Genomic DNA, 19,346 nt, shown 5'->3' on the forward strand with positions numbered 1-19,346 from the left:
CACATACTGTATAAAAAAAAAATAAAAAAACATAAAAACTTAGTCACCTTAAATCCCTTTTCGTTTTTAAAAGTCCCAGACAATCCGAAAAACACCTCTGCCTAATAAAAAAACAAAACATATCAACCCTTCACCCTATTTAAATACAGTCTTTGTTAAAATTTTTCACTGCAGCTGCTAATTGAATTTGCGAATATACACATTATATATTTTGTTATATCTTTGGCTATATATATATATATATATTTTTTTTTTTTTTAAGTATGGGGGGACTGCTGCACACAGGTTTTTTTTTTTTTTTTTTAATGCATAGAATGCATTATTATAAAAAAAACCTTCTGACTTTACAACCACTTTAAGTTGCCATTTAGAAGGTGTTCGCATTGTGCATTTCCCAACATGCGGAAACTCACTTAGTAAATATGTGCTGTCAGGCATTTGAAAAACATGTGTCCCTCCATTGCGTTACCATTGGTTTGTATCTGCGCCTTTCTGAACGCAAGGCAACCCATAAGAAAATGCATACTTTGCTGTGCATTTCAAAAGCGCGTGGAAATGCATGTCGCACTTGCATTACCATTCATTTGCATCGGCAACCTTTCTGAACATCTGGCAACCCGCAAGAAAACACACGGCAAAGTGTATCACGCTTGCATTACCCATTCGTTTGCATCTGTACATTTAGAAAATGATCAATGTGCATCACACTTGCATTACCATTTAGGCCGTATTCTCATCTGCACATTTCCAAATGCATGGCAACCTGTGAGAAAATGCACAGCAATGTAGGTCACGCTTATGTTACCATATAGGCTACATTTGCATCTGCACATTTTCATGCATGGCAACCTGTATATAAAATGCGTGCTGTTGCGTGCATTTCAAAAACATGCGGCAACACATGTTGCGCTTGCACTGCTATTTGTTCGCATCTACGTATTTCTGAATGCAACCCACAAAAAAAAAAAGCACACTTTGTTGTGCATTTTAAAAACATGCAGCAATGTGCAGCATGCTGGTGTCACCATTTAGGCTTTATTTACATCTGCACGTTTCCGATTGCATGGTAACCTGCAGAAAAAAAAAAACGCACGCTGCACCGATTCCCAAAAGTAGTTTCTGTACTACTTTTAGCAACTTCTGGGGAGATTTGAATAGACATCTGTGCACAAACCTGTACAAATGTCTGTCAATTCACCCCTGAAGTCGGACTGCATTGCAGGTTTGAAATTTGGGCGAGTTCATCTGAATTTCGCACAATTTCTCACCTGCAGCAGTGTGAACCTTGGCTGAAGTTGTTTTGAAGTAGCAGGGAAGTGGCATAGCAAAGTCAAGCTGAAAGTGGTGCTACTTCCATATGAGAAGTGTGAACAAGGGCTTACTATCTTTGACAATCGCACTGAAAACCGACATGAAAATCGCACCGCAGAAAGTAAATCCTGCTGCTTGCCTACAGCAGAGCTAAAATGTAAAAACCACACAACACTTCCCCGGCGCCCAGAAATGGATGTCCTGTGCATTGGGCGATATGATTTGTGCATTACCTGCACTCAACCACTAACATTTACTAACATTTATAGGTAAAGTTGATCCAGGGAATATCCGATTGCCTCTCTGGGATCAGGAAGGATTTTTTTCCCCTGTTGTAGCAAAGTGGATCATACTTTGCTGGGGTTTTTCACCTTCCTCTGAATCAACTATGGGTATAGAATTGTGTAAATGGCATTGTATGATATTATTTATTTATTTATTTTTATGGTTGAACTAGATGGACTTGTGTCTTTTTTCAGTCCAATTAACTATGTAACCACACCTCAGTCTGAGCAAAATCGAAACAGTTTTTATACAACCAACACAGAAAATGGTTCCCAGGGCTGTATGCATATGAAGGAGTCCATCCAAATCAAGATTAACAAATGCCCAACCTGGGCTAGGGGCTCTCATACATAGGACTATCAGGGTCTCCTTTTTACATAAACATTGAATCCCAAGAAATACAAAAAGGCAGAATCAACATTAAAGAGGGAGTCCCGCGAAAAAAAAAAAAAAAGTAAAAGTCAGCAGCTACAAATACTGCAGCTGCTGACTTTTAAAATAAGGACACTCACCTGTCCCGGGGTCCAGCAATGTCGGAACCCGAGACCGAATCGTCCCTCGGTCCTTGGGTGCTGCCGCCGCCATCTTCTGTAAGGGAGTCAGGAAATGAAGCGCTGCGGCTTCACTTCCTGGTTCCCTACTGCGCATGCGCAAGTCATGCTGCGCTTCCTAACTGGTCCCCGCTGTCTCTGGGACCCATGTGTGTCCCAGCAGACAGCGCGGTGGGGACGGGAAGAGGCATAGACTCCTGTGGGAGTCTATGCCGGAAGTGGGTGCAAATACCTGTCTTAGACAGGTATCTGCACCCCCCTGAAAGGTGCCAAATGTGACACCGGAGAGGGGGAGGGTTCCGAAAAGCGGAGGTTTAATTTTTGTGTGGAACTCCGCTTTAACACATTTGTATCCCCCCTCCCAACTTTCTGAGATGATGAGAAGGGACACCTTTAGGCTGGGTTCCCCAGCATCCAATTCTCAGGTCAGGAGACTGTGACCGCCTCTCTATGGAGCTGGTTCACATATCTCCAGGGCGGCTGGGAAGTGAATTGCACAGGGGTCCTGTCTGTCTTTGGCTCCATTTCAGGTCCATATTCAGGCAAAAATCTGTCCCTGAAACGGAGAACAGGGACACCCCAGACCCCTGCTGTCAGCTGCATGCGAATCAAGTGTGAACCCAGCCTTAAAGCTAGTTTCACATCTGTGTCTGAATGTTCATGTGCTTCTAGTGAAGTCTATAGGGCCAAAAATGGCACACTATAGAAGTACCTACTCCTTCTACCAAGTTACATGTATGTGCATTGCATAGGAATGAGCGGGCCATATAGACTATAATGGAATTGGTTTAGTCGCAGATTGTCACATAATGGCGAAACATGTCAGACAACATAGGTGTGAACGGGAACCTAACAAAATGTATGGAGACAAAGGACACCCCACTGCCACACATCTATTTACAAGGACTACAAAGTATTACTATAAAATAAAATGTTAAACCCAAAAGTACTTCTTTTCAGCAATACTTTTCATTTAAACTTTTGTTTTTTAACCACTTGCCAACCAGCCGCCGCAGTTTTACTGAGGCAGAATGGCACGGCTGGGTGAAACGGCGTTACGTCGCTTCACCCTGTGGCCACAAGGGGCGCCCACTGCTCACACTGCAGCAGTTCTCTCACACAGATCCCAGTTCTCTGTGGGGAGAAGAGACTGATCTTGTGTTCATACAAAGTATGAAAACTGATCTCTCTCTTCCCCTAGCAAGTCCCCTCCCCCCTACAGTTAGAACACACACTGAGGGAACACACCTAACCCCTTGATCGCCCCCTAGTGTTATCCCCTTCCCTGCCAGTGACATTTTTACAGTAACCAGTGCATTTTTATAGCACTGATCACTGTATAATTGTCAATGGTCCCAAAAATGTGTCAAAAGTGTCCAATTTGTCCGCCGCAATATTGCAGTCCCGTTAAAAATCACAGATCGCCACCATTACTAGTAGAAAAATAAAGAATAATAAAAATGCCATAAATCTATCCCCTTATTGTGATTTTTTTTACCAAAAATATGTAGAAGAATACAAAATCAGCCTGAACTGAGGAAAAAATACATTTAAAAAAAAAAAATGTGGAATATTTATTATAGCAAAAAGTAAAAGATATTGTGTTTTTTTCAAAATTGTCGCTATTTTTTTGTTTATAGCGCAAAACATAAAAACCGCAGAGGTGATCAAATACCATCAAAAGAACGCTCTATTTGTGGGAAAAAAGGACGCAAATTTTGTTTGGATACAGCATCGCATGGCTGCGCAATTGTCAGTTAAAGCGATGCAGTGCACAAATTGTAAAAAGTACTCTGGCCAGAAAGGGGGTAAAATCTACTGGGGCTGAAGCGGTTAAAGAAATGTATTTTGGATGGAATGTTTCATGAACTATAACATATTTGGTTGTTAAATAGTACATTTTTATAGAGGTATCAGACCAATCATTTTGTCTCAAATGAGGGACAGCTGGAGATATAGTACCTTGAAAAAGTATTCATACCTCTTGAAATTTTCCACATTTTGTCATGTTACACCCAAAAAAGTAAATGTATTATTGGGATTTTATGTGATAGACCAACACAAAGTGGCACATAAATGTGAAGTGAAACAAAAATGATAAATGGTTTTCAAAATGTTTTACAAATAAATATGTGAAAAGTGTGGGATGCATTTGTATTCAGCCCCCTTCACTCTGATACCCCTAACTAAAATCTAGTGCAACCAATTGTCTTCAGAAGTCACCTAATTATTAAATAGAGACCACCTGTGTGAAATTTAATTTCAGTATAAATACAGCTGTTCTGCAAAGCCCTCAGAGGTTTGTTAGAGAACCTTAGAGATCAAACAGCATCATGAAGGCCAAGGAACACACCAGACAGGTCAGGGATAAAGTTGTGGATAAAGTTAAAGCAGGGTTAGGTTATAAATAAAGATTCCAAGCTTTGAACATCTCACAGAGCACTGAGATGAGACCAAAATTGAACTTTTTAGCCAAAAAGCAAAACGCTATGTGTGGCAGAAAACACTGCACATCCCCCTGAACACGCCATCCCCACTGTGAAACATGGTGGTGGCAGCATTATGTTGTGGGCATGCTTTTCTTCAGCAGGGACAGGGAAGCTGGTCAGAGATGATGGGAAGATGGATGGAGCCAAATTCAGTGCAGTCTTAGAAGAAAACCTGTTACACACGGTCGGACTTTTCGACCGGACTTGTCCAACGGACGCCGACGGACCAAATCCGGAGGACAATCCGATCGTGTGTGGGCTTCACCGGACCTTCAGCTGACTTTTCCAGTCACAAATCTGACAGACTTTAGACTTGGAACATGCTTCAAATCTTTACGTCATAACTCCGCCAGACCCAGAAATCCGCTCGTCTGTATGCTAGTCCGATGGACAAAAACTGACGCTAGGGCAGCTATTGGCTACTGGCTATCAACTTCCTTATTTTAGTCCGGTGCACGTCATCACGTACGTATCCGTCGGACTTTGGTGTGATCGTGTGTAGGCAAGTCCGGTCGTTAGAAAGTCTGTTGAAAGTCCGCCAAAAGTCCGTCGAAAGTCTGTCGGACGGGCTGCTGGACTTTTGTAGCTGAAAAGTCTGACCGTGTGTACGCGGCATTAGAGTCTGCAAAAGACTTCTGACCGTGGTGAAGGTTCACTTTCCAGCAGGACAAGAACCCTAAACATACAGCCAGAGCTACAATGGAATGGTTTTGATCAAAGCATTTTCATTTGTTAGAAAGGCCCAGTCACAGTCCAGACCTAAATCCAATTGAGAACCTGTGGAAAGACTTGAAAATTGCTGTTCAAACGCTCTCCATCCAATCTGACAGAGCTTGAGCTATTTTGCAAAGACAAATGGGCAAAAATGTCACTCTCCGGATATGCAAAGCTGGTAGAGACATCCCCAAAAAGACTTGCAGCTGTAATTGCAGTGAAAGGTGGCTCTACAAAGTATTGACTCTTCAGGAGGGCTGAATACAAATGCACTCCACACTGTTGAGAACCATTTATCATTTTCCTTCCATTTCACAACGGTGCCACTTTGTGTTGGTCTATCACATAAAATCCCAATAAAATACATTTACATTTTTGGTTGTAACGTGACAAAAAGTTGAACATTTCAAGAGGTATAAATACTTTTTCAAGGCACTGTATACATATGTCACACATATTCAGAAAGTTCTCTTATGAATAGTACTGTGCGGAGAGAGTACTGCTAATATGACAGATACAGGGGCGTACCTAAAGCATTTGGCACCCGGGGTGGATCCTATATCTGGCACTCCACCAGGTGGGCAGGCGGCGAACCGCACGTCGACGTGCTGATGACAACGTCAAGTGACGTCACTTGTAGCGCCTGCGCACACTGTAGCCCAGAAGAATCCTCCTCCCTCTGCTCATACGGGCGACCAAGCCCCTTCTCCTCTGCAAAAAGGTGCCGACCAACCCGTGGATTGTCATTTTTGGGAGGCCGGTGCTAGACAGAAATACATTTAACTGGCAGTGGCACACTTACTATATGCTACTGCCAGTGGCATCACTAGGGTTGGTGTCACCTGGTGCGGTAAAATTTTTCTGAAAGCGTGCAGCAAAAGTTGCAGCATGTGGGAATTTTGGTGCGCTTTCAGAAAATGCAGAAAAAAATAAAATGCTCAACCTAATAGAAATCTATAGGACTGCAGTTATAACTGCGTGTAAAATGTAGGAAGACCCCCTTTACATTATACAGCCCCCCACACCTTTGGACCCCTTTACAATACACTGCCCCCACACCTCTGGACCCCTTTACAATACACTGCCCCCGACACCTCTGGACCCCTTTACATTACACGGCCCCCCACACCTATGGATCCCTTTACATTACACTGCCCCCCACTCCTCTGGATCCCTTTACATTACACTGCCCCCCACTCCTCTGGACACCTTTACATTACACAGCCCCCCCACACACACACACTTCTAGACCCCTTTACATTACACAGCCCCCCACACACCTCTGGACCCCATTAAATTACACAGTTCCCTCCCCCCACACACACACCTCTGGACCCCTTTACATTACAGAGCCCCCCACACACACACCTCTGGACCCCATTAAATTACACAGCCCCCCACACCTCTGGACCCCTTAGCATTACACAGCCCTCCCACCACAGCTCTGCCCCTTCTTACCTTTTTCAGGAATGCAGAGCGGAGCAGAATGGGAGAGAGAAACAGCAGCGCTGAATAGGCAGTGGGAGCTGCCAGCTAACCAGCAGGTGATTGGTTGCAAGGTGGCCCTAGCAACCAATCACCTGCTGGTTAACTTGGAATGTTAACTCCGGCAGCTCCCACTGCCTATTGAGCGCTGCGGTTTCTCCCTCCTTCTCCACTCTTCTGTGTTAGTGAGCAGCGGAGGAAATCCAGCGGCTGGCCCTGGGTGTCACTCCTCTGGCGGGTGTCACCCAGGTATGGCCCACTGGCTACTGCCCCCATTGAATATGTGGCACCAGTCTGACACCCCCCAATGTGTGGCACCCAGGGTGGACAGCCCCCTGTTGGTACACCACTAGATAGATAGACAAAAGCTAGCCATAGCAAGGGACCAGCTGAATTATGATTATTATGTGGCTGTTCCCACTCCACAGAAGTCAATCTAAAACCTCATACACACGATCAGACTTTGTACAAACTTTACCGTGGATTTCTGTACAAAGGGCGTTGTCCGTGAACTTGTATTGCATACACACGATCAGCCTTTTAGGCAACAAACACGAACGTAGTGACGTTTCAATGTACTGATGACACTTCAAAAAGAGGAAGTTCAATTCTCCGGCGCCACCCTTTGGTCAACTTCTGTATTGTTGTCTGATCTTTTGCATTGGTTCTGAGCATGCGTGTTTTTAGTTTGTACAAAAGTCCGATGGTTTTGTGTACTCACGATCGGACTTTGCTCCATCGGACTTTTGTTGCCGGAAAGTTTGTCCGTTCACACAGCCAACAAAAGTCCGATGAAAACTGAAAAAGTTTGTCCGATGGAGCGTACACACGGTCGGATGTTGCCTTAAAACAGCTAATTTGCATGTTTGTTGTCAAAAAGTCCAATCGTGTTTACGGGCCTTAACAATAACCTTCTGTAGAACAGGGTTTTGGAAATAATTGATCGATAGATGCAGCCACTGATCAGTTTATTCTGACAGCAGATGGAGGGATCCATTTGTTTTGTATTTTTTATATAGCCAACCACAAACCCTCCACAAGCCCCCCCATCCCATCCCATATACTGACACTCTACTCACCAGAATGGACCCCTATGACAGCCATAGCAATGAGTGTGATCACACAGCACTCCATCTCCTCCTGTGTACAGACCCCGACCTGTTCTCTCACCTCACCCACTTCTACTTATATTCCGTGTAGGAGGAGGTGGAGACTCTGTACACAGGACACTGCTGATTGGGTGATAATTACCTCCCATCCAATAGGAAAATTTATACATGATAGTCAGCAGTTGCTGAGCAGAGGCCGTGTGAAAAGGTTGGCTAGTTGAGGAATATAATGGGAGAAAGTGAAAGTAAAATGCTTTTAACAAAGGAGATGGCAGAAGAGCTCAGTGTGGGGGAATTCCAGATCCTGAGCCATGATCACTGAGCGGGGAGATGTGATTGGTTGGCACAGGAACTGAAGTGCAGTTCAGAATAGAAAATATAATTTTTTTATCAGATTGCGATGAGCCCCCTGCCTGCAGACCCCCACAACCACCAGCCAGGGTTGTGGGGAAGGGGTCCTTGTCCCTCCCCAGAAATGACATGGAAGAGGCAGGAGGGTACCTCTCCCGCCGCCTCTTAAAGTGATCCCCCGGCAAATCCACCCGCGGGACCATTTAAATTCGATGTAGAATTGGCCACAGTAAAAAAAATATACTGTGCTAGCTGCTGCATAATACTGGTATTTAACTGCAAAGTAATGATATATATTTACTGTGGGTAGTCATCAAGTGGTTTTTCAAGTTCAACTTTTTTTTTTCTAAAATCCAGCTCCCCTATGTAGCAATATACCATTATTATAACTCTGTTGCAGAAAAATAAAGCTTTATATTAATGAGGGAATGTGAGTTCCCACTACACAGAGATGTGAACGGGGCCTGACAGCTTAGTGTCTCCATGCACTCCCTCCTATGTACTTGTATAAATCTGGCCATACACTATGCAATCTGCTTGTACCATTTCCTTTAGATCTACCATCATCTTTGTAGTGCATGGGCCTGTCTGATTTTCATACATAGTGAATGGATAGATAGATAGGTCTTCCTATTCCATACTTTTGGTAAATATAAAAGAAATTATACAGAGATTGTACAATCAGGTTACATAGTGTATGGCCAGCTTTATACAAGTACATAGGAGGGAGTGCATGGAGACACTAAGCTGTCAGGCACTGTTCACATTTCTGCGAAGTGGGAACTCACATTCCTGCATTTATTTTTTGGGGCATTTTTGTTCGTCATACATAGGGAATGTCTATTTACTTGAATGGGCTGCCCTACTCACAACAAGAACCTCCAGAACTTTTTTTAGAGCGAAGAGTGGTGCGTTTTTTATCGTGATTTTTGGTGTGTTTACACCAAGGAATAAGAAAAGGAAGAAGGGGGATAAAGGGAAGGAAAAACAAGAATAGGAATAATTGAAAAGCAGGGGGAGGAAAAAATGGGAGGAAGAGGGGGAATAGAGGAAAAAGGAAGGGGGAGAGGAAAAAAAAGTGCCCCTCCCCCTCCTGTTTTTTCCTCCCCCCTGCTTTTCAATTATTCCTATCCTTTTTTCCTTCCCTCCTTCTTCCTTTTCCTCTTCATTTCCCCTCCCTTTCCTTTTCTCTCCCCCCTCTTCCTTTGTACATCCCCACCGTTTGTTGTGTCCATAGTTTCTAGCACTGATCCATTGTCACCTTACCATTTTTCAACTATGGTCTTCTGTGCTCATAGCGTCTCCCATGTCCGCCCCGGGGGAATAACCCTTATTGGCGCCTCTCTTGGTACTGTGGCGCCTCCAGGGCCGTCTTTGGTAAGCTACTTATAATTCTATAGATTCTCCAAGATTAATCTACTATTTATTGTTACCCAAGTGTCCGTTACACTCAAACTTACTAATCTTGAAATTTGTTTAACTATGAAACTTTATTTACTCTTGTAGATATTTTTGACTGACCCTTCCTGAAGAAGCGGTGGATACCACGAAACATGTAGAAGACTCCGTCAGGATATACATCCAAGTTTTGTTGTATTAGGACCTCTGTGTCTATTACCTGTTTTCATTACCGTGCACGGTACTATGTGCACAGTGTATGTACCTCTGTACCAACTGTTTTTAACTCTGTCTATTTTCTAATAAATTGTTTAAATTTTCTTTTTAATTGGTTCAATCCCTGGGTACTGAGATATTCCTCGACTTTTTTAGTGTTATAGAGTATGTTTGGAGCAGCTCCAGGCACTTCCCCACTTTCCAAAGATAATGTTATGCCGCGAGAATCGTGATCTTTATTCTAAGCAAAAAAATTGTGATTCTCATTTTAGTAGGAATCGTGCAGCTCTAGTACATATAGGTAAACCTATAATAAGGCATACCTGTAGGTACTGAAAATATCTCCTAAACCTGCACTGTTTAGGAGATATTTACATTGCATGCAGCCACTAACATCACTGACGCATGCGCTCTGAAGGAACGGCCACGGGTGCCATTCCTTCCAAGCCCAGTGCTGTGAATGGCAGCTCCCGCGCACATGCGTGGGAGTGACATCATCGCAGGTCTGGCCAATCACAGCGCCGGAGCCAGCGAACCTGGAGGAAGCTCCGGAGAAAATGTCAGCCGTGTCAGCGGTGTGCGTGCGCCACTGGAACACCTTCGCTCTAAGGTAAGCATTTCATAATGAGCTAGTATGCAAAGAATACTCATTATGCCTTTGTCTTACAATGTTTTTTTTGCTGTTTTTTTTTCTGAGGTTTACAACCTCTTTAAAGCCCCATACACACTATCAGATTTTCTGCTGATTTTTTCCTTCAGATTTACCAAGGATTAGTATAAAAGTTTCAGAGTGGGCCTGTGTTAGGATTACAAAGAGGATTAGTGTTAGGGTTCCAGGGAGGACTAGTGTGAAGATTACAGGGAGAGTCAGTGTTAGATTAGTATTAGGATTACAGGGAGGGATACAGAAAGGAATATGGTTAGGATTATAAGGAGGGTTATTGTGAGAGTTTCAGGAAGGGTTAGGAGGAGAAAGACCCACCAAAGACACACTTATACTGTGTACACACGGTCGGATTTTCCGACAACAAATGTTGGATGTCAGCTTGTTGTCGGAAAATCCGACCGTGTGTATGCTCCATCGGACATTTGTTGTCGGACTTTCCGCCAACAAATGTTGGCTAGCAGGTTTTCAAATTTTCCACTAACAAATGTGTTTTGACAGATTTTCTGAGCGTGTGTACACAAGACCATCAGACAAAAGTCCACGCATGCCCGGAAGCAAGGACGAGCCAGAAGCGGTTGGTTTTGTAAACTAGCGCTCATAATGGAGAATTAACATTCGTGACGCGGCAAATTATGAAATGTCAAAATGCAGTGCATAATTCTCTTCTTCTTTAATGGGATAATAATGAAGCTGCTTTGCTGGTGATACTGATGGAGTTATTGCAAACTAATTTTCAAAGGCTTTTTATTTCTAGTGATATCAAGAATAATATATATATTTTTTTTTTTGGGCAAGTTACGACTACACCATTATCCCATAGTCTCTTGTCAATTTTACATTGTATTTTTTTAAATGTACCTGCCTACTCCCAAACTGTCATTTGAAGTAAAACACATAGCCAAGTATTATTCTACACAATTTTTTTATTGTGCATTAAAAAAAGTGAAAAGCGTGAATCAACACTCATGGAACTTCTACTAACACAAAATTAGCAGAAGGAGCCCAAAGGGTGGCGCTAAAGAGCTGAAAAAATATGTAGTATGTCTAGTATGTTACTACGTTTGTAATTGTTGGCCAACATTTGTGTGACCGTGTGTATGCAAGACAAGTTTGAGTCAACAACCTTCGGACAAAAATCCGCGGTTTTGTTGGCGGAAAGTCCGATCGTGTGTACGGGGCATAAGATACATGCACACTGGCTTAAAAAAACGTTGCTTCTACAGGGGTTTTATGTTCTGCCTATAGAAGCAGCTCAGTGTTATCATCCATATACATTAGGACGTTAAGAGGCATATTTTGAGTTTAACGTTTAGAGGTTGAAAAAAAAACCCTTCTAGTTCGTGTTTCTAAATGGAGCTTGGAGGCATAAAAAACCTTAAAGCTCTCCTAAACGCATCTAAACTTTGTACAAAAATGCTCTATGTGAGCGTATTTTACTCCTAAGAGAACAGACATTTTTTTAAGCCCAGTGTGCATGGAGCCTTGGCAGGAATTTTAATGCAATGAATTAAATGGTGTAGGATTCTATGTATACATAAACATACAGTAGGTGACCGCGATATTGTGTCAATCTTGACACTGTTATCGGCGAGATTTGACACCTGTGAGCCCCGTCGCGGGAGCCAGCGCAGAGCTGGCTCGCTCATCGGGAAAGGAAAACAGTTTTTTCCTTCCGCGATGAGCAACAGGCAGTGCTGACAGCTGTCTAGTATGAATCGTGTCTGGGAACGCCTCGTCAAATTTTAAATAAAAAACTGGCATGGGTTCCCCCAGGGGCATACCAGGCCCTTAGGTCTGGTTTAGATTTTAAGGGGAACCCCTATGCCGAAAAAATGGTGTGGGGTCCCCCCAAAATCCATACCAGACCCTTATCCGAGCACACAGCCCGGCCGGTCAGGAAAGGGGGTGGGGACAAGCGAGCGCCCCCCCTCCTGAACCGTACCAGGCCGCATGCCCTCAACATGGGGGGTGGGCACTTTGGGGCAGGGGGGCGCCCTGCGGCCCCCCACCCCAAAGCACCTTGTCCCCATGTTGATGAGGACAAGGGCCTCTTCCCGACAACCCTGGCCGTTGGTTGTCGGGGTCTGCGGGCGGAGAGCTTATCAGAATCTGGGAGCCCCCTTTAATAAGGGGGCCCCCAGATTCCGGCCCCCACCCTATGTGAATGAGTATGGGGTACATCGTACCCCTACCCATTCACCTGGGGGAAAAAGTGTCAATAAAAAACACACTACACAGGTTTTTAAAGTAATTTATTAGGCACCTCCGGGGGTCTTCTTCCGACTTCAGGGGGCTTCTTCTGACTTCTCCCGCTCTCTGACCTCTTCCCCCGGTGTCCGATTCTTCTCCTGCTCTTCGGCCTCTTCTCCTGCTCTTCGGCCTCTTCTCCCAGTGTCCGGCCTCTTCTCTCGCTCTCCGGATCTTCTGCCAGGCTCCTCCGATATCTTCTGCTCTTTTGCTAGCGGTGGCCCGGTCTTCTCCGCCATCTTGTTCCTTCTTCTCTTCTTCCGATGTTGACACAACGCTCTCTCCCGCTGTAATGCTGTGTGAGCGGTGCACAATGACTTACATAGGCATGGGGCTTGGTCACTGGGTGATGTCCCCCGGTGACCCCGCCCCCTTATGATGTCCCGTGGCATGATGGGACTGTGACAGAAGATAGCGGAGGAGCCCGGCAGAAGAGGCCGGAGAGCGGGAGAAGAACCGGACACTGGGAAAAGAGGCCGGAGAGAGCGGAGAAGTCGAAAAAAGACCCCCGGAGCTGCCTAATAAATTACTTTAAAAACCTGTGTAGTGTTTTAGTGTTTTTTTTATTGACAATTTTCCCCCAGGTGAATGGGTAGGAGTACGATGTACCCCATACTCATTCACATAGGGTGGGGGGCCGGGATCTGGGGGCTCCCGGATTTCGATAAGCCCTCTGCCCGCAGACCTCGACAACCAATGGCCAGGGTTGTCGAGAAGAGGCCCTTGTCCTCATCAACATAGGGACAAGCGCCCACCCCCCATGTTGAGGGCATGCGGCCTGGTACGGTTTGGGGGGGGGCACTCGCTGGTAGCCCTTAGGGTCTGGTATGGATTTTAGGGGGGACCCCCACACCTTTTTTTGGCGTAGAGGTTCTCCTTAGAATCCATACCAGACCTAAGGGCTTGGTATGCCCCTGGGGGGAACCCATGCCAGCTTTCCTTTCCCGATGAGCGAGCCAGTGTGAGATGCACAGTACCCTGTCGCTGAGAACCAGTGCGTTGGGATCGCGCTGGAAACACATTCTCGCGGTCAGGTAATGTATATAGAAAATATATATATATAAATATAAACATATACATATATAGAACCTGAAGACCACGTCACACTATTTATTCTGAAGCTTTTCACAACCCGCCTATAAAACAATCGTTAAGCATCAATTTACCTTCTATGGCGTTACCTGAACCAGTACAATGTCTCATTGCTTCTCTCTCACTGGTGATTTCTGTCCTCCATTATTTCATTCAGTGATGAAGAGACATCCATGAGACAAAGTGGCAGTTATACTAATTCTGCTACTAGTGTGAGATTCGGTTTTTATAAAACCAAAATTAATTTAAATTCTTAATCTAGACAAAGTTTTGTTGCTGGTTTAGATATATTGGGGACGGTTCTAAGCACTGTGTCTTCCTTTAGGGATTTTTTTCTCAGAGAATAGGTGAAGGTACCCCCCCTCCAAGTCACCCCTTGTCTCCATCCCTTACCCACCTCCGAGCATTGTCCCTTGGCTCCACTCCCTACTCACCTCCCAGTACCACCCTTTAGAGCAGGGATATGCAATTAGCGGACCTCCAGCTGTTGCAAAACTACAAGTCCCATCATGCCTCTGGGTGTCATGCTTGTGGCTGTCAGAGTCTTGTTATGCCTCATGGGACTTGTAGTTCTGCAACAGCTAGAGGTCCACTAATTGCATATCCCTGCTTTAGAGGATACAGAATCAAGTATCATTGTAATCTGTAGGAACGTGTTAATGATAACAAGAAAAGCAGTAAAATAGATCTCCTGAAGTCAGAAACAATAGACCCCCCCACAACAATAATCCCCCATCAGCAACAAATCCCTCCAGACACAATAGATTCCCCCAACACTGGAGCCTCAGCAACAATATAGCCCCACAGCAACAATAGATCCCCAGCAGCCTGCATAAGTAGACTCCTCCCTCAACAGTAGATCCCTCCCAGCAACAACCCGCCCAACAACATAACACACCCCCAGCAACAACAGACCCCCATCAGCAACAATAGACCCCCATCAACAGTACACAACAACAATAGATCTCCCAGCAGCCTGCATCAGTAGACTCCCCCCTCAACAGTAGATCCCTACCAGGAACAATTGATCCCCAGCAACATAAGACCCCATGCAATAATATATCCCCCACCAGCTAAAACAGACCCCCAGCAACAATAAATCCCCCAGTAGCCAGCATCAATAGACCCTCCAGAACCCATTGCAATTACATACATTTAGCACTGCGTTCCCACTGAAAAAAAGCCCTGGTCTTTCTGTACGGAGATGCCCATCCCCATCCCAGTGTCTGCAGTACAGAGAGTGAGGAGAAATCACCCCAATGGGGTCATAGAAAGAAATAAATACCTCAAAACATTCTAATCCCTCCCTTGAATCTCAATCCCCAATAACCCCCCTACAGTTCTCACTGATAAATTCAACCACACCTTAATCTGAGTAAAAGCGAAACTGTTTTTACACGATCAACACACAAAATGGTTCCCTCGGTTATATTCATATGAAAGACTTCCTTTAATTCAAGATGAACAAATATCTAAACTGGACTAGAGACGCTCCATACATAGAATGATCAGAGACTTTTTATATATAAACAATCTGATCTAAGAAGTCCTAATAGGTAGAATCACCATAAACTCATATTTGTGTTCTGCCTCCTAACTCTCTGTGATGAGGAAGGACAGCTTTAGACTGGACTCACCTGTGTCTGTATTTTCATCTGTGTCCATAGTCTATGGGGCCACAAATGTCACACCAAACAAAGAGCCTGCTCCTTTATTCAAGTTGCATAAGAAGAAGCCCATTACATAAATACGAGCAAGGCCTATAACCTAAGGTGACCAGATTTTTAAAATGAAATCCGGGGACATATTTTTTTTTTACTTGTAATGGCAGCAATCGACGACTCTTTGCCCGTCTCCGCCGCCGTCGCCCGCCTCACAGCCTGTCAAGTCTAAAGCCCCATACACACTATCAGATTTTCTGCTGATTTTTTCCTTCAGATTTACCAAAACCACATAATATGAGGTCAAACCTTAGGAGTTTCAATTTGTATGCAATCAGGCAGGCCCTTGCACTACATGGTTTTGGTAAATCTGAAGACAAAAATCAGCAGAAAATCTGATAGTGTGTATGGGACTTTATTCTTCGAGCTCTGGCTACTACTTTGTGGGGAGCAGAGGAAGATCACTCCACCAGGGAAGGCAAGGAGATAAGCAGGCAGGCGGCTGGCCGGGACTTGAGCCAAGGCAGTAGAACATGCGAGTGGAGCTGAATGGGCATGCGCCCGAAACTGAAGAAATGGTCCCTCCGCTCCGACCAGCACATGATCATCAGAAAGGGGCACAGATAATGGAAAAAAATAAACCCCCATAAGCTAGTAGGAGCGGCAGAGGAGGGGGGGGTTCAGATTTTTTTCTTTTTATTCTGCATGGGCTGTCTTTGAAATTGCCCCAGCCCCTGTTCAAATCCAATCCGGGGACAAAACTGGGGACAGACTTGGTCCGGGGACAGTGTCCTCAATCCGGGGACTGTCCCCAAAAACCGGGGATGTCTGGTCACCCTACTATAACCTATAATGGGATTCCTCTAGTAGTGAATTGTCACATAGGTGTGAATGGAGACTTCACAAGAACTGCATATAGAGCACACTCCAGTCACGCACCCATTTATATGAGCCACAAAGTATTAATACTCAAACATAAAATTATTGGTTAAACCCGGGGTCTCCAACTATTTCAAAGAGCCAGTTTACTGTCCTTCAGATTTTAGGGGTCGGATTGTGGCCATTGAGGGTAAAAAATGTCCCAGGCCCAGCACCAATGAGAATAAACATGGCCTCGGTCTTGGTGGTCAGCAGGAGTAATGCCCTATCATTGGTATTGGGGGAGGAATAGTGCCCCATTGTCGTGGAAGGAATAGTGCCTCGTTGTTGATGTCGGTGGAAGGAATAGTGCCTCATAACATTAGGATGAATAGTGCCCCCAGGACCGGATAAAATCTAGCAAAGGTCTACAGGTTGGAGAGCACTGGGTTAAACCAACAAATCCTACTGTTAATCACTACTTTCCATTTTTATACTATTTTTTAAAAATGTGGACATTTAAAGGTTGTATGGAATGTTTAGTGCACTATTACATATTTGATTGGTAAATCGTACATTTTATTAGAGGTGTGTACATCAGACCACATAGAGGACACATTGAGGAGGAAAGGAGGACCGAGGAGATAAAGCTGGCCAGAGACAAATGGAAATTCGTCTGGTTTATCAGCGATCGCTCACATTTCGATCAGTGTGTGGACGTCCCAGTTCAACAGAATGTGATCGTTTGTTTGACAGAAGTTGATCAAACAAGTTGAAGAACATTTGTTGATCAGTCTACTGTCAGTGGGGAGTCTCGCTGTCAGAATACGATGTCCTGTGTGGATGGAGGAATCTGTCTGTTGTTTCTTATTTTGTCCAGACCGCTGGCTGAATAAAAAGAAGTCCCCCGTCTATGGCCAGATATAGTCCCATATGAAGGACTGCTGGAAGCTCTGCATTTGTCACCTATTATTTGTATAGTAGTGTGTGCAGTACTGATAGATAGATAGATAGATAGATAGATAGATAGATAGATAGATAGATAGATAGATAGATAGATAGATAGATAGATAGATTATAACTCATACACGACATAACACAGACCCTCCACAGCCCCCCATATACCGGCACTGGACTCACCGGAATGGACTCCGATGACAGACACACAGAGGAGTGCGGCCACAAAGAGCCTCATTTTCTGCTTTGTACGGAACCCGAACTGTCCTCTCACTTCACTAACTTCTACTTATACTCTGCGTAGGAGGAGGTGGAGACGCTGTACATAGGACACTGCTGATTGGGTGATAATTATCTCCTATCCAATAGAAAAATTCATACACAGATGATCACCTGTTGCTGGGCAGAGGCAGTGTAAAAAGGTTGGCTAGTTGAGGAATATAATGGGAGAAAGTGAAAGTAAAATGCTTTCAACAAACATAATGACAGAGGAGCTCAGGGTGGGGGAATTCCAGATCCTAAGCCATGATCACTGATCGGGGAGATGTGATTGGTTGGCACAGGAACTGAAGCCTTGTTTCTAGCAGCCATTTTGTCATTCGCAGTTCAGAATAGAAAAGATGATTTTTTTTCCATTATAATAACATATAGAGACGCCTGAAACCCAACTCCACACACTTCTTTTTTTAACCACTTAAGGACCGAGCCTCTTTCTGAGATTTGGTGATTTGCTAAAAAATTATATATATATATATATGTAGCGCTGGTAGATTTTCAATCTACTGCTTATAGGTAAATTTAGTCGGTTATCCATTCATGCATAGTCAGATTTGCCTCTGTTCCAACTTGACTGAGTTGCGTGTAGTTTCACACTGTGCCTGTGGGTGTTGTTGTCACCATCGGCTGGTGTTGGAAAGGCAACATGTTGAAGTGTATAAGTGCTCCTCTGTCCCGGAGATAACTAAGTGGAGGTGGTTCTCCGAGTTGCATTCTGGGAGAGGGTATTTATGGGACAAATGCCATGTTTTGGGGTTCGTCTTTCGTTCCACCTGCTGGCTCCCTGGCCGACAGGTATGTGTTAGGAGTACTACCGTGTGGTCCTCCAATCGGGAGGCCCACATTGCTGCGGCGTGTGGGTGGGCCCAGAAGCCTGTCTGGGGCCTACTACAGCGGCAGGGGAATGGTCCTGAGCTGTCTGTCCTACGGGAAGAAGCTGGACAACTGAGAAGATCCCAGGGGAGGACCCGTCATGGAAGGATCATGCAGAGTGCTGGTCTGGAGAGGGGACTGGTGACTCAGTTGGAGGACGTATCCTAAAGTTATCCTACCACATAGTACTGCTGGGTCGGCTTAAAGGTTCTAGTGCTGTGTTTGTTATCCATCGTAAACCATTACATCCTGTGGCAGAGGATCGTACGGATTCTGTTCTATTCAAGTCTGTGGCAGAGACTTTTGTTTGTGCTGCGTACTGGCTGCTAGGTTGGTGAGAGAAACCTATCCAGGCGAGCAAAGATTCAACTCTAAGAGGAAAGTACATTCACTTACAAGATTTCAATTCCTAATAATCCACTAAGAAAAGGTATTTGAACTTCCCTGCAACTCTTCTTCTACCTCTTTCCTGCTACTTCCTACAGTTACGTTTATTAAAGCATTGGAAAAGATACTCAAGTGTCCGGTGCCTACATTGTCTGGTATTAAACTCAACAGAACCCTAGACCCGGTTCTGGTGAAATAGAGGTAACGAAGGTGACGGTAACAGCCCGCTTTAAACCAGCAGCTCCACAGAGAGTTATTGCTACATATATATATATATATTATAATATAATTTTTTTTTTCGAACACCCTAGAGAATAAAATGGCAGTCATTGCAATACTTTCTGTCACACCGTATTTGCGCAGCGGTCTTACAAGTGCACTTTTTTTGGACAAAATACACTTTTTTTAATTAATAAAAT

The 19,346-nt window shown here is 44.4% G+C and overlaps 1 protein-coding gene across 3 annotated transcripts in view; it reads right to left on the minus strand.

Moving 5' to 3' along the window:
* LOC141107526 (class I histocompatibility antigen, F10 alpha chain-like) overlaps positions 1–17,711 on the minus strand; it is a 107,260-nt gene extending 89,549 nt beyond the window's left edge. For 2 of the 3 annotated variants that reach the window (XM_073598317.1, XM_073598320.1), the window contains exon 1: positions 17,575–17,711. In XM_073598317.1, coding sequence (XP_073454418.1) covers positions 17,575–17,629 — 55 coding nt within the window. In that variant the 5' untranslated portion in view covers positions 17,630–17,711. Of the gene's footprint in view, positions 1–7,914; positions 8,074–17,574 lie in introns of those variants that run through there. The other variant, XM_073598319.1, reaches the window with a different exon arrangement.
* Positions 17,712–19,346: the final 1,635 nt, after the last annotated feature.

The sequence above is a fragment of the Aquarana catesbeiana genome, linkage group LG09, assembly GCF_042186555.1.
Source record: "Aquarana catesbeiana isolate 2022-GZ linkage group LG09, ASM4218655v1, whole genome shotgun sequence".
Taxonomy (NCBI): Eukaryota; Metazoa; Chordata; class Amphibia; order Anura; family Ranidae; genus Aquarana; species Aquarana catesbeiana.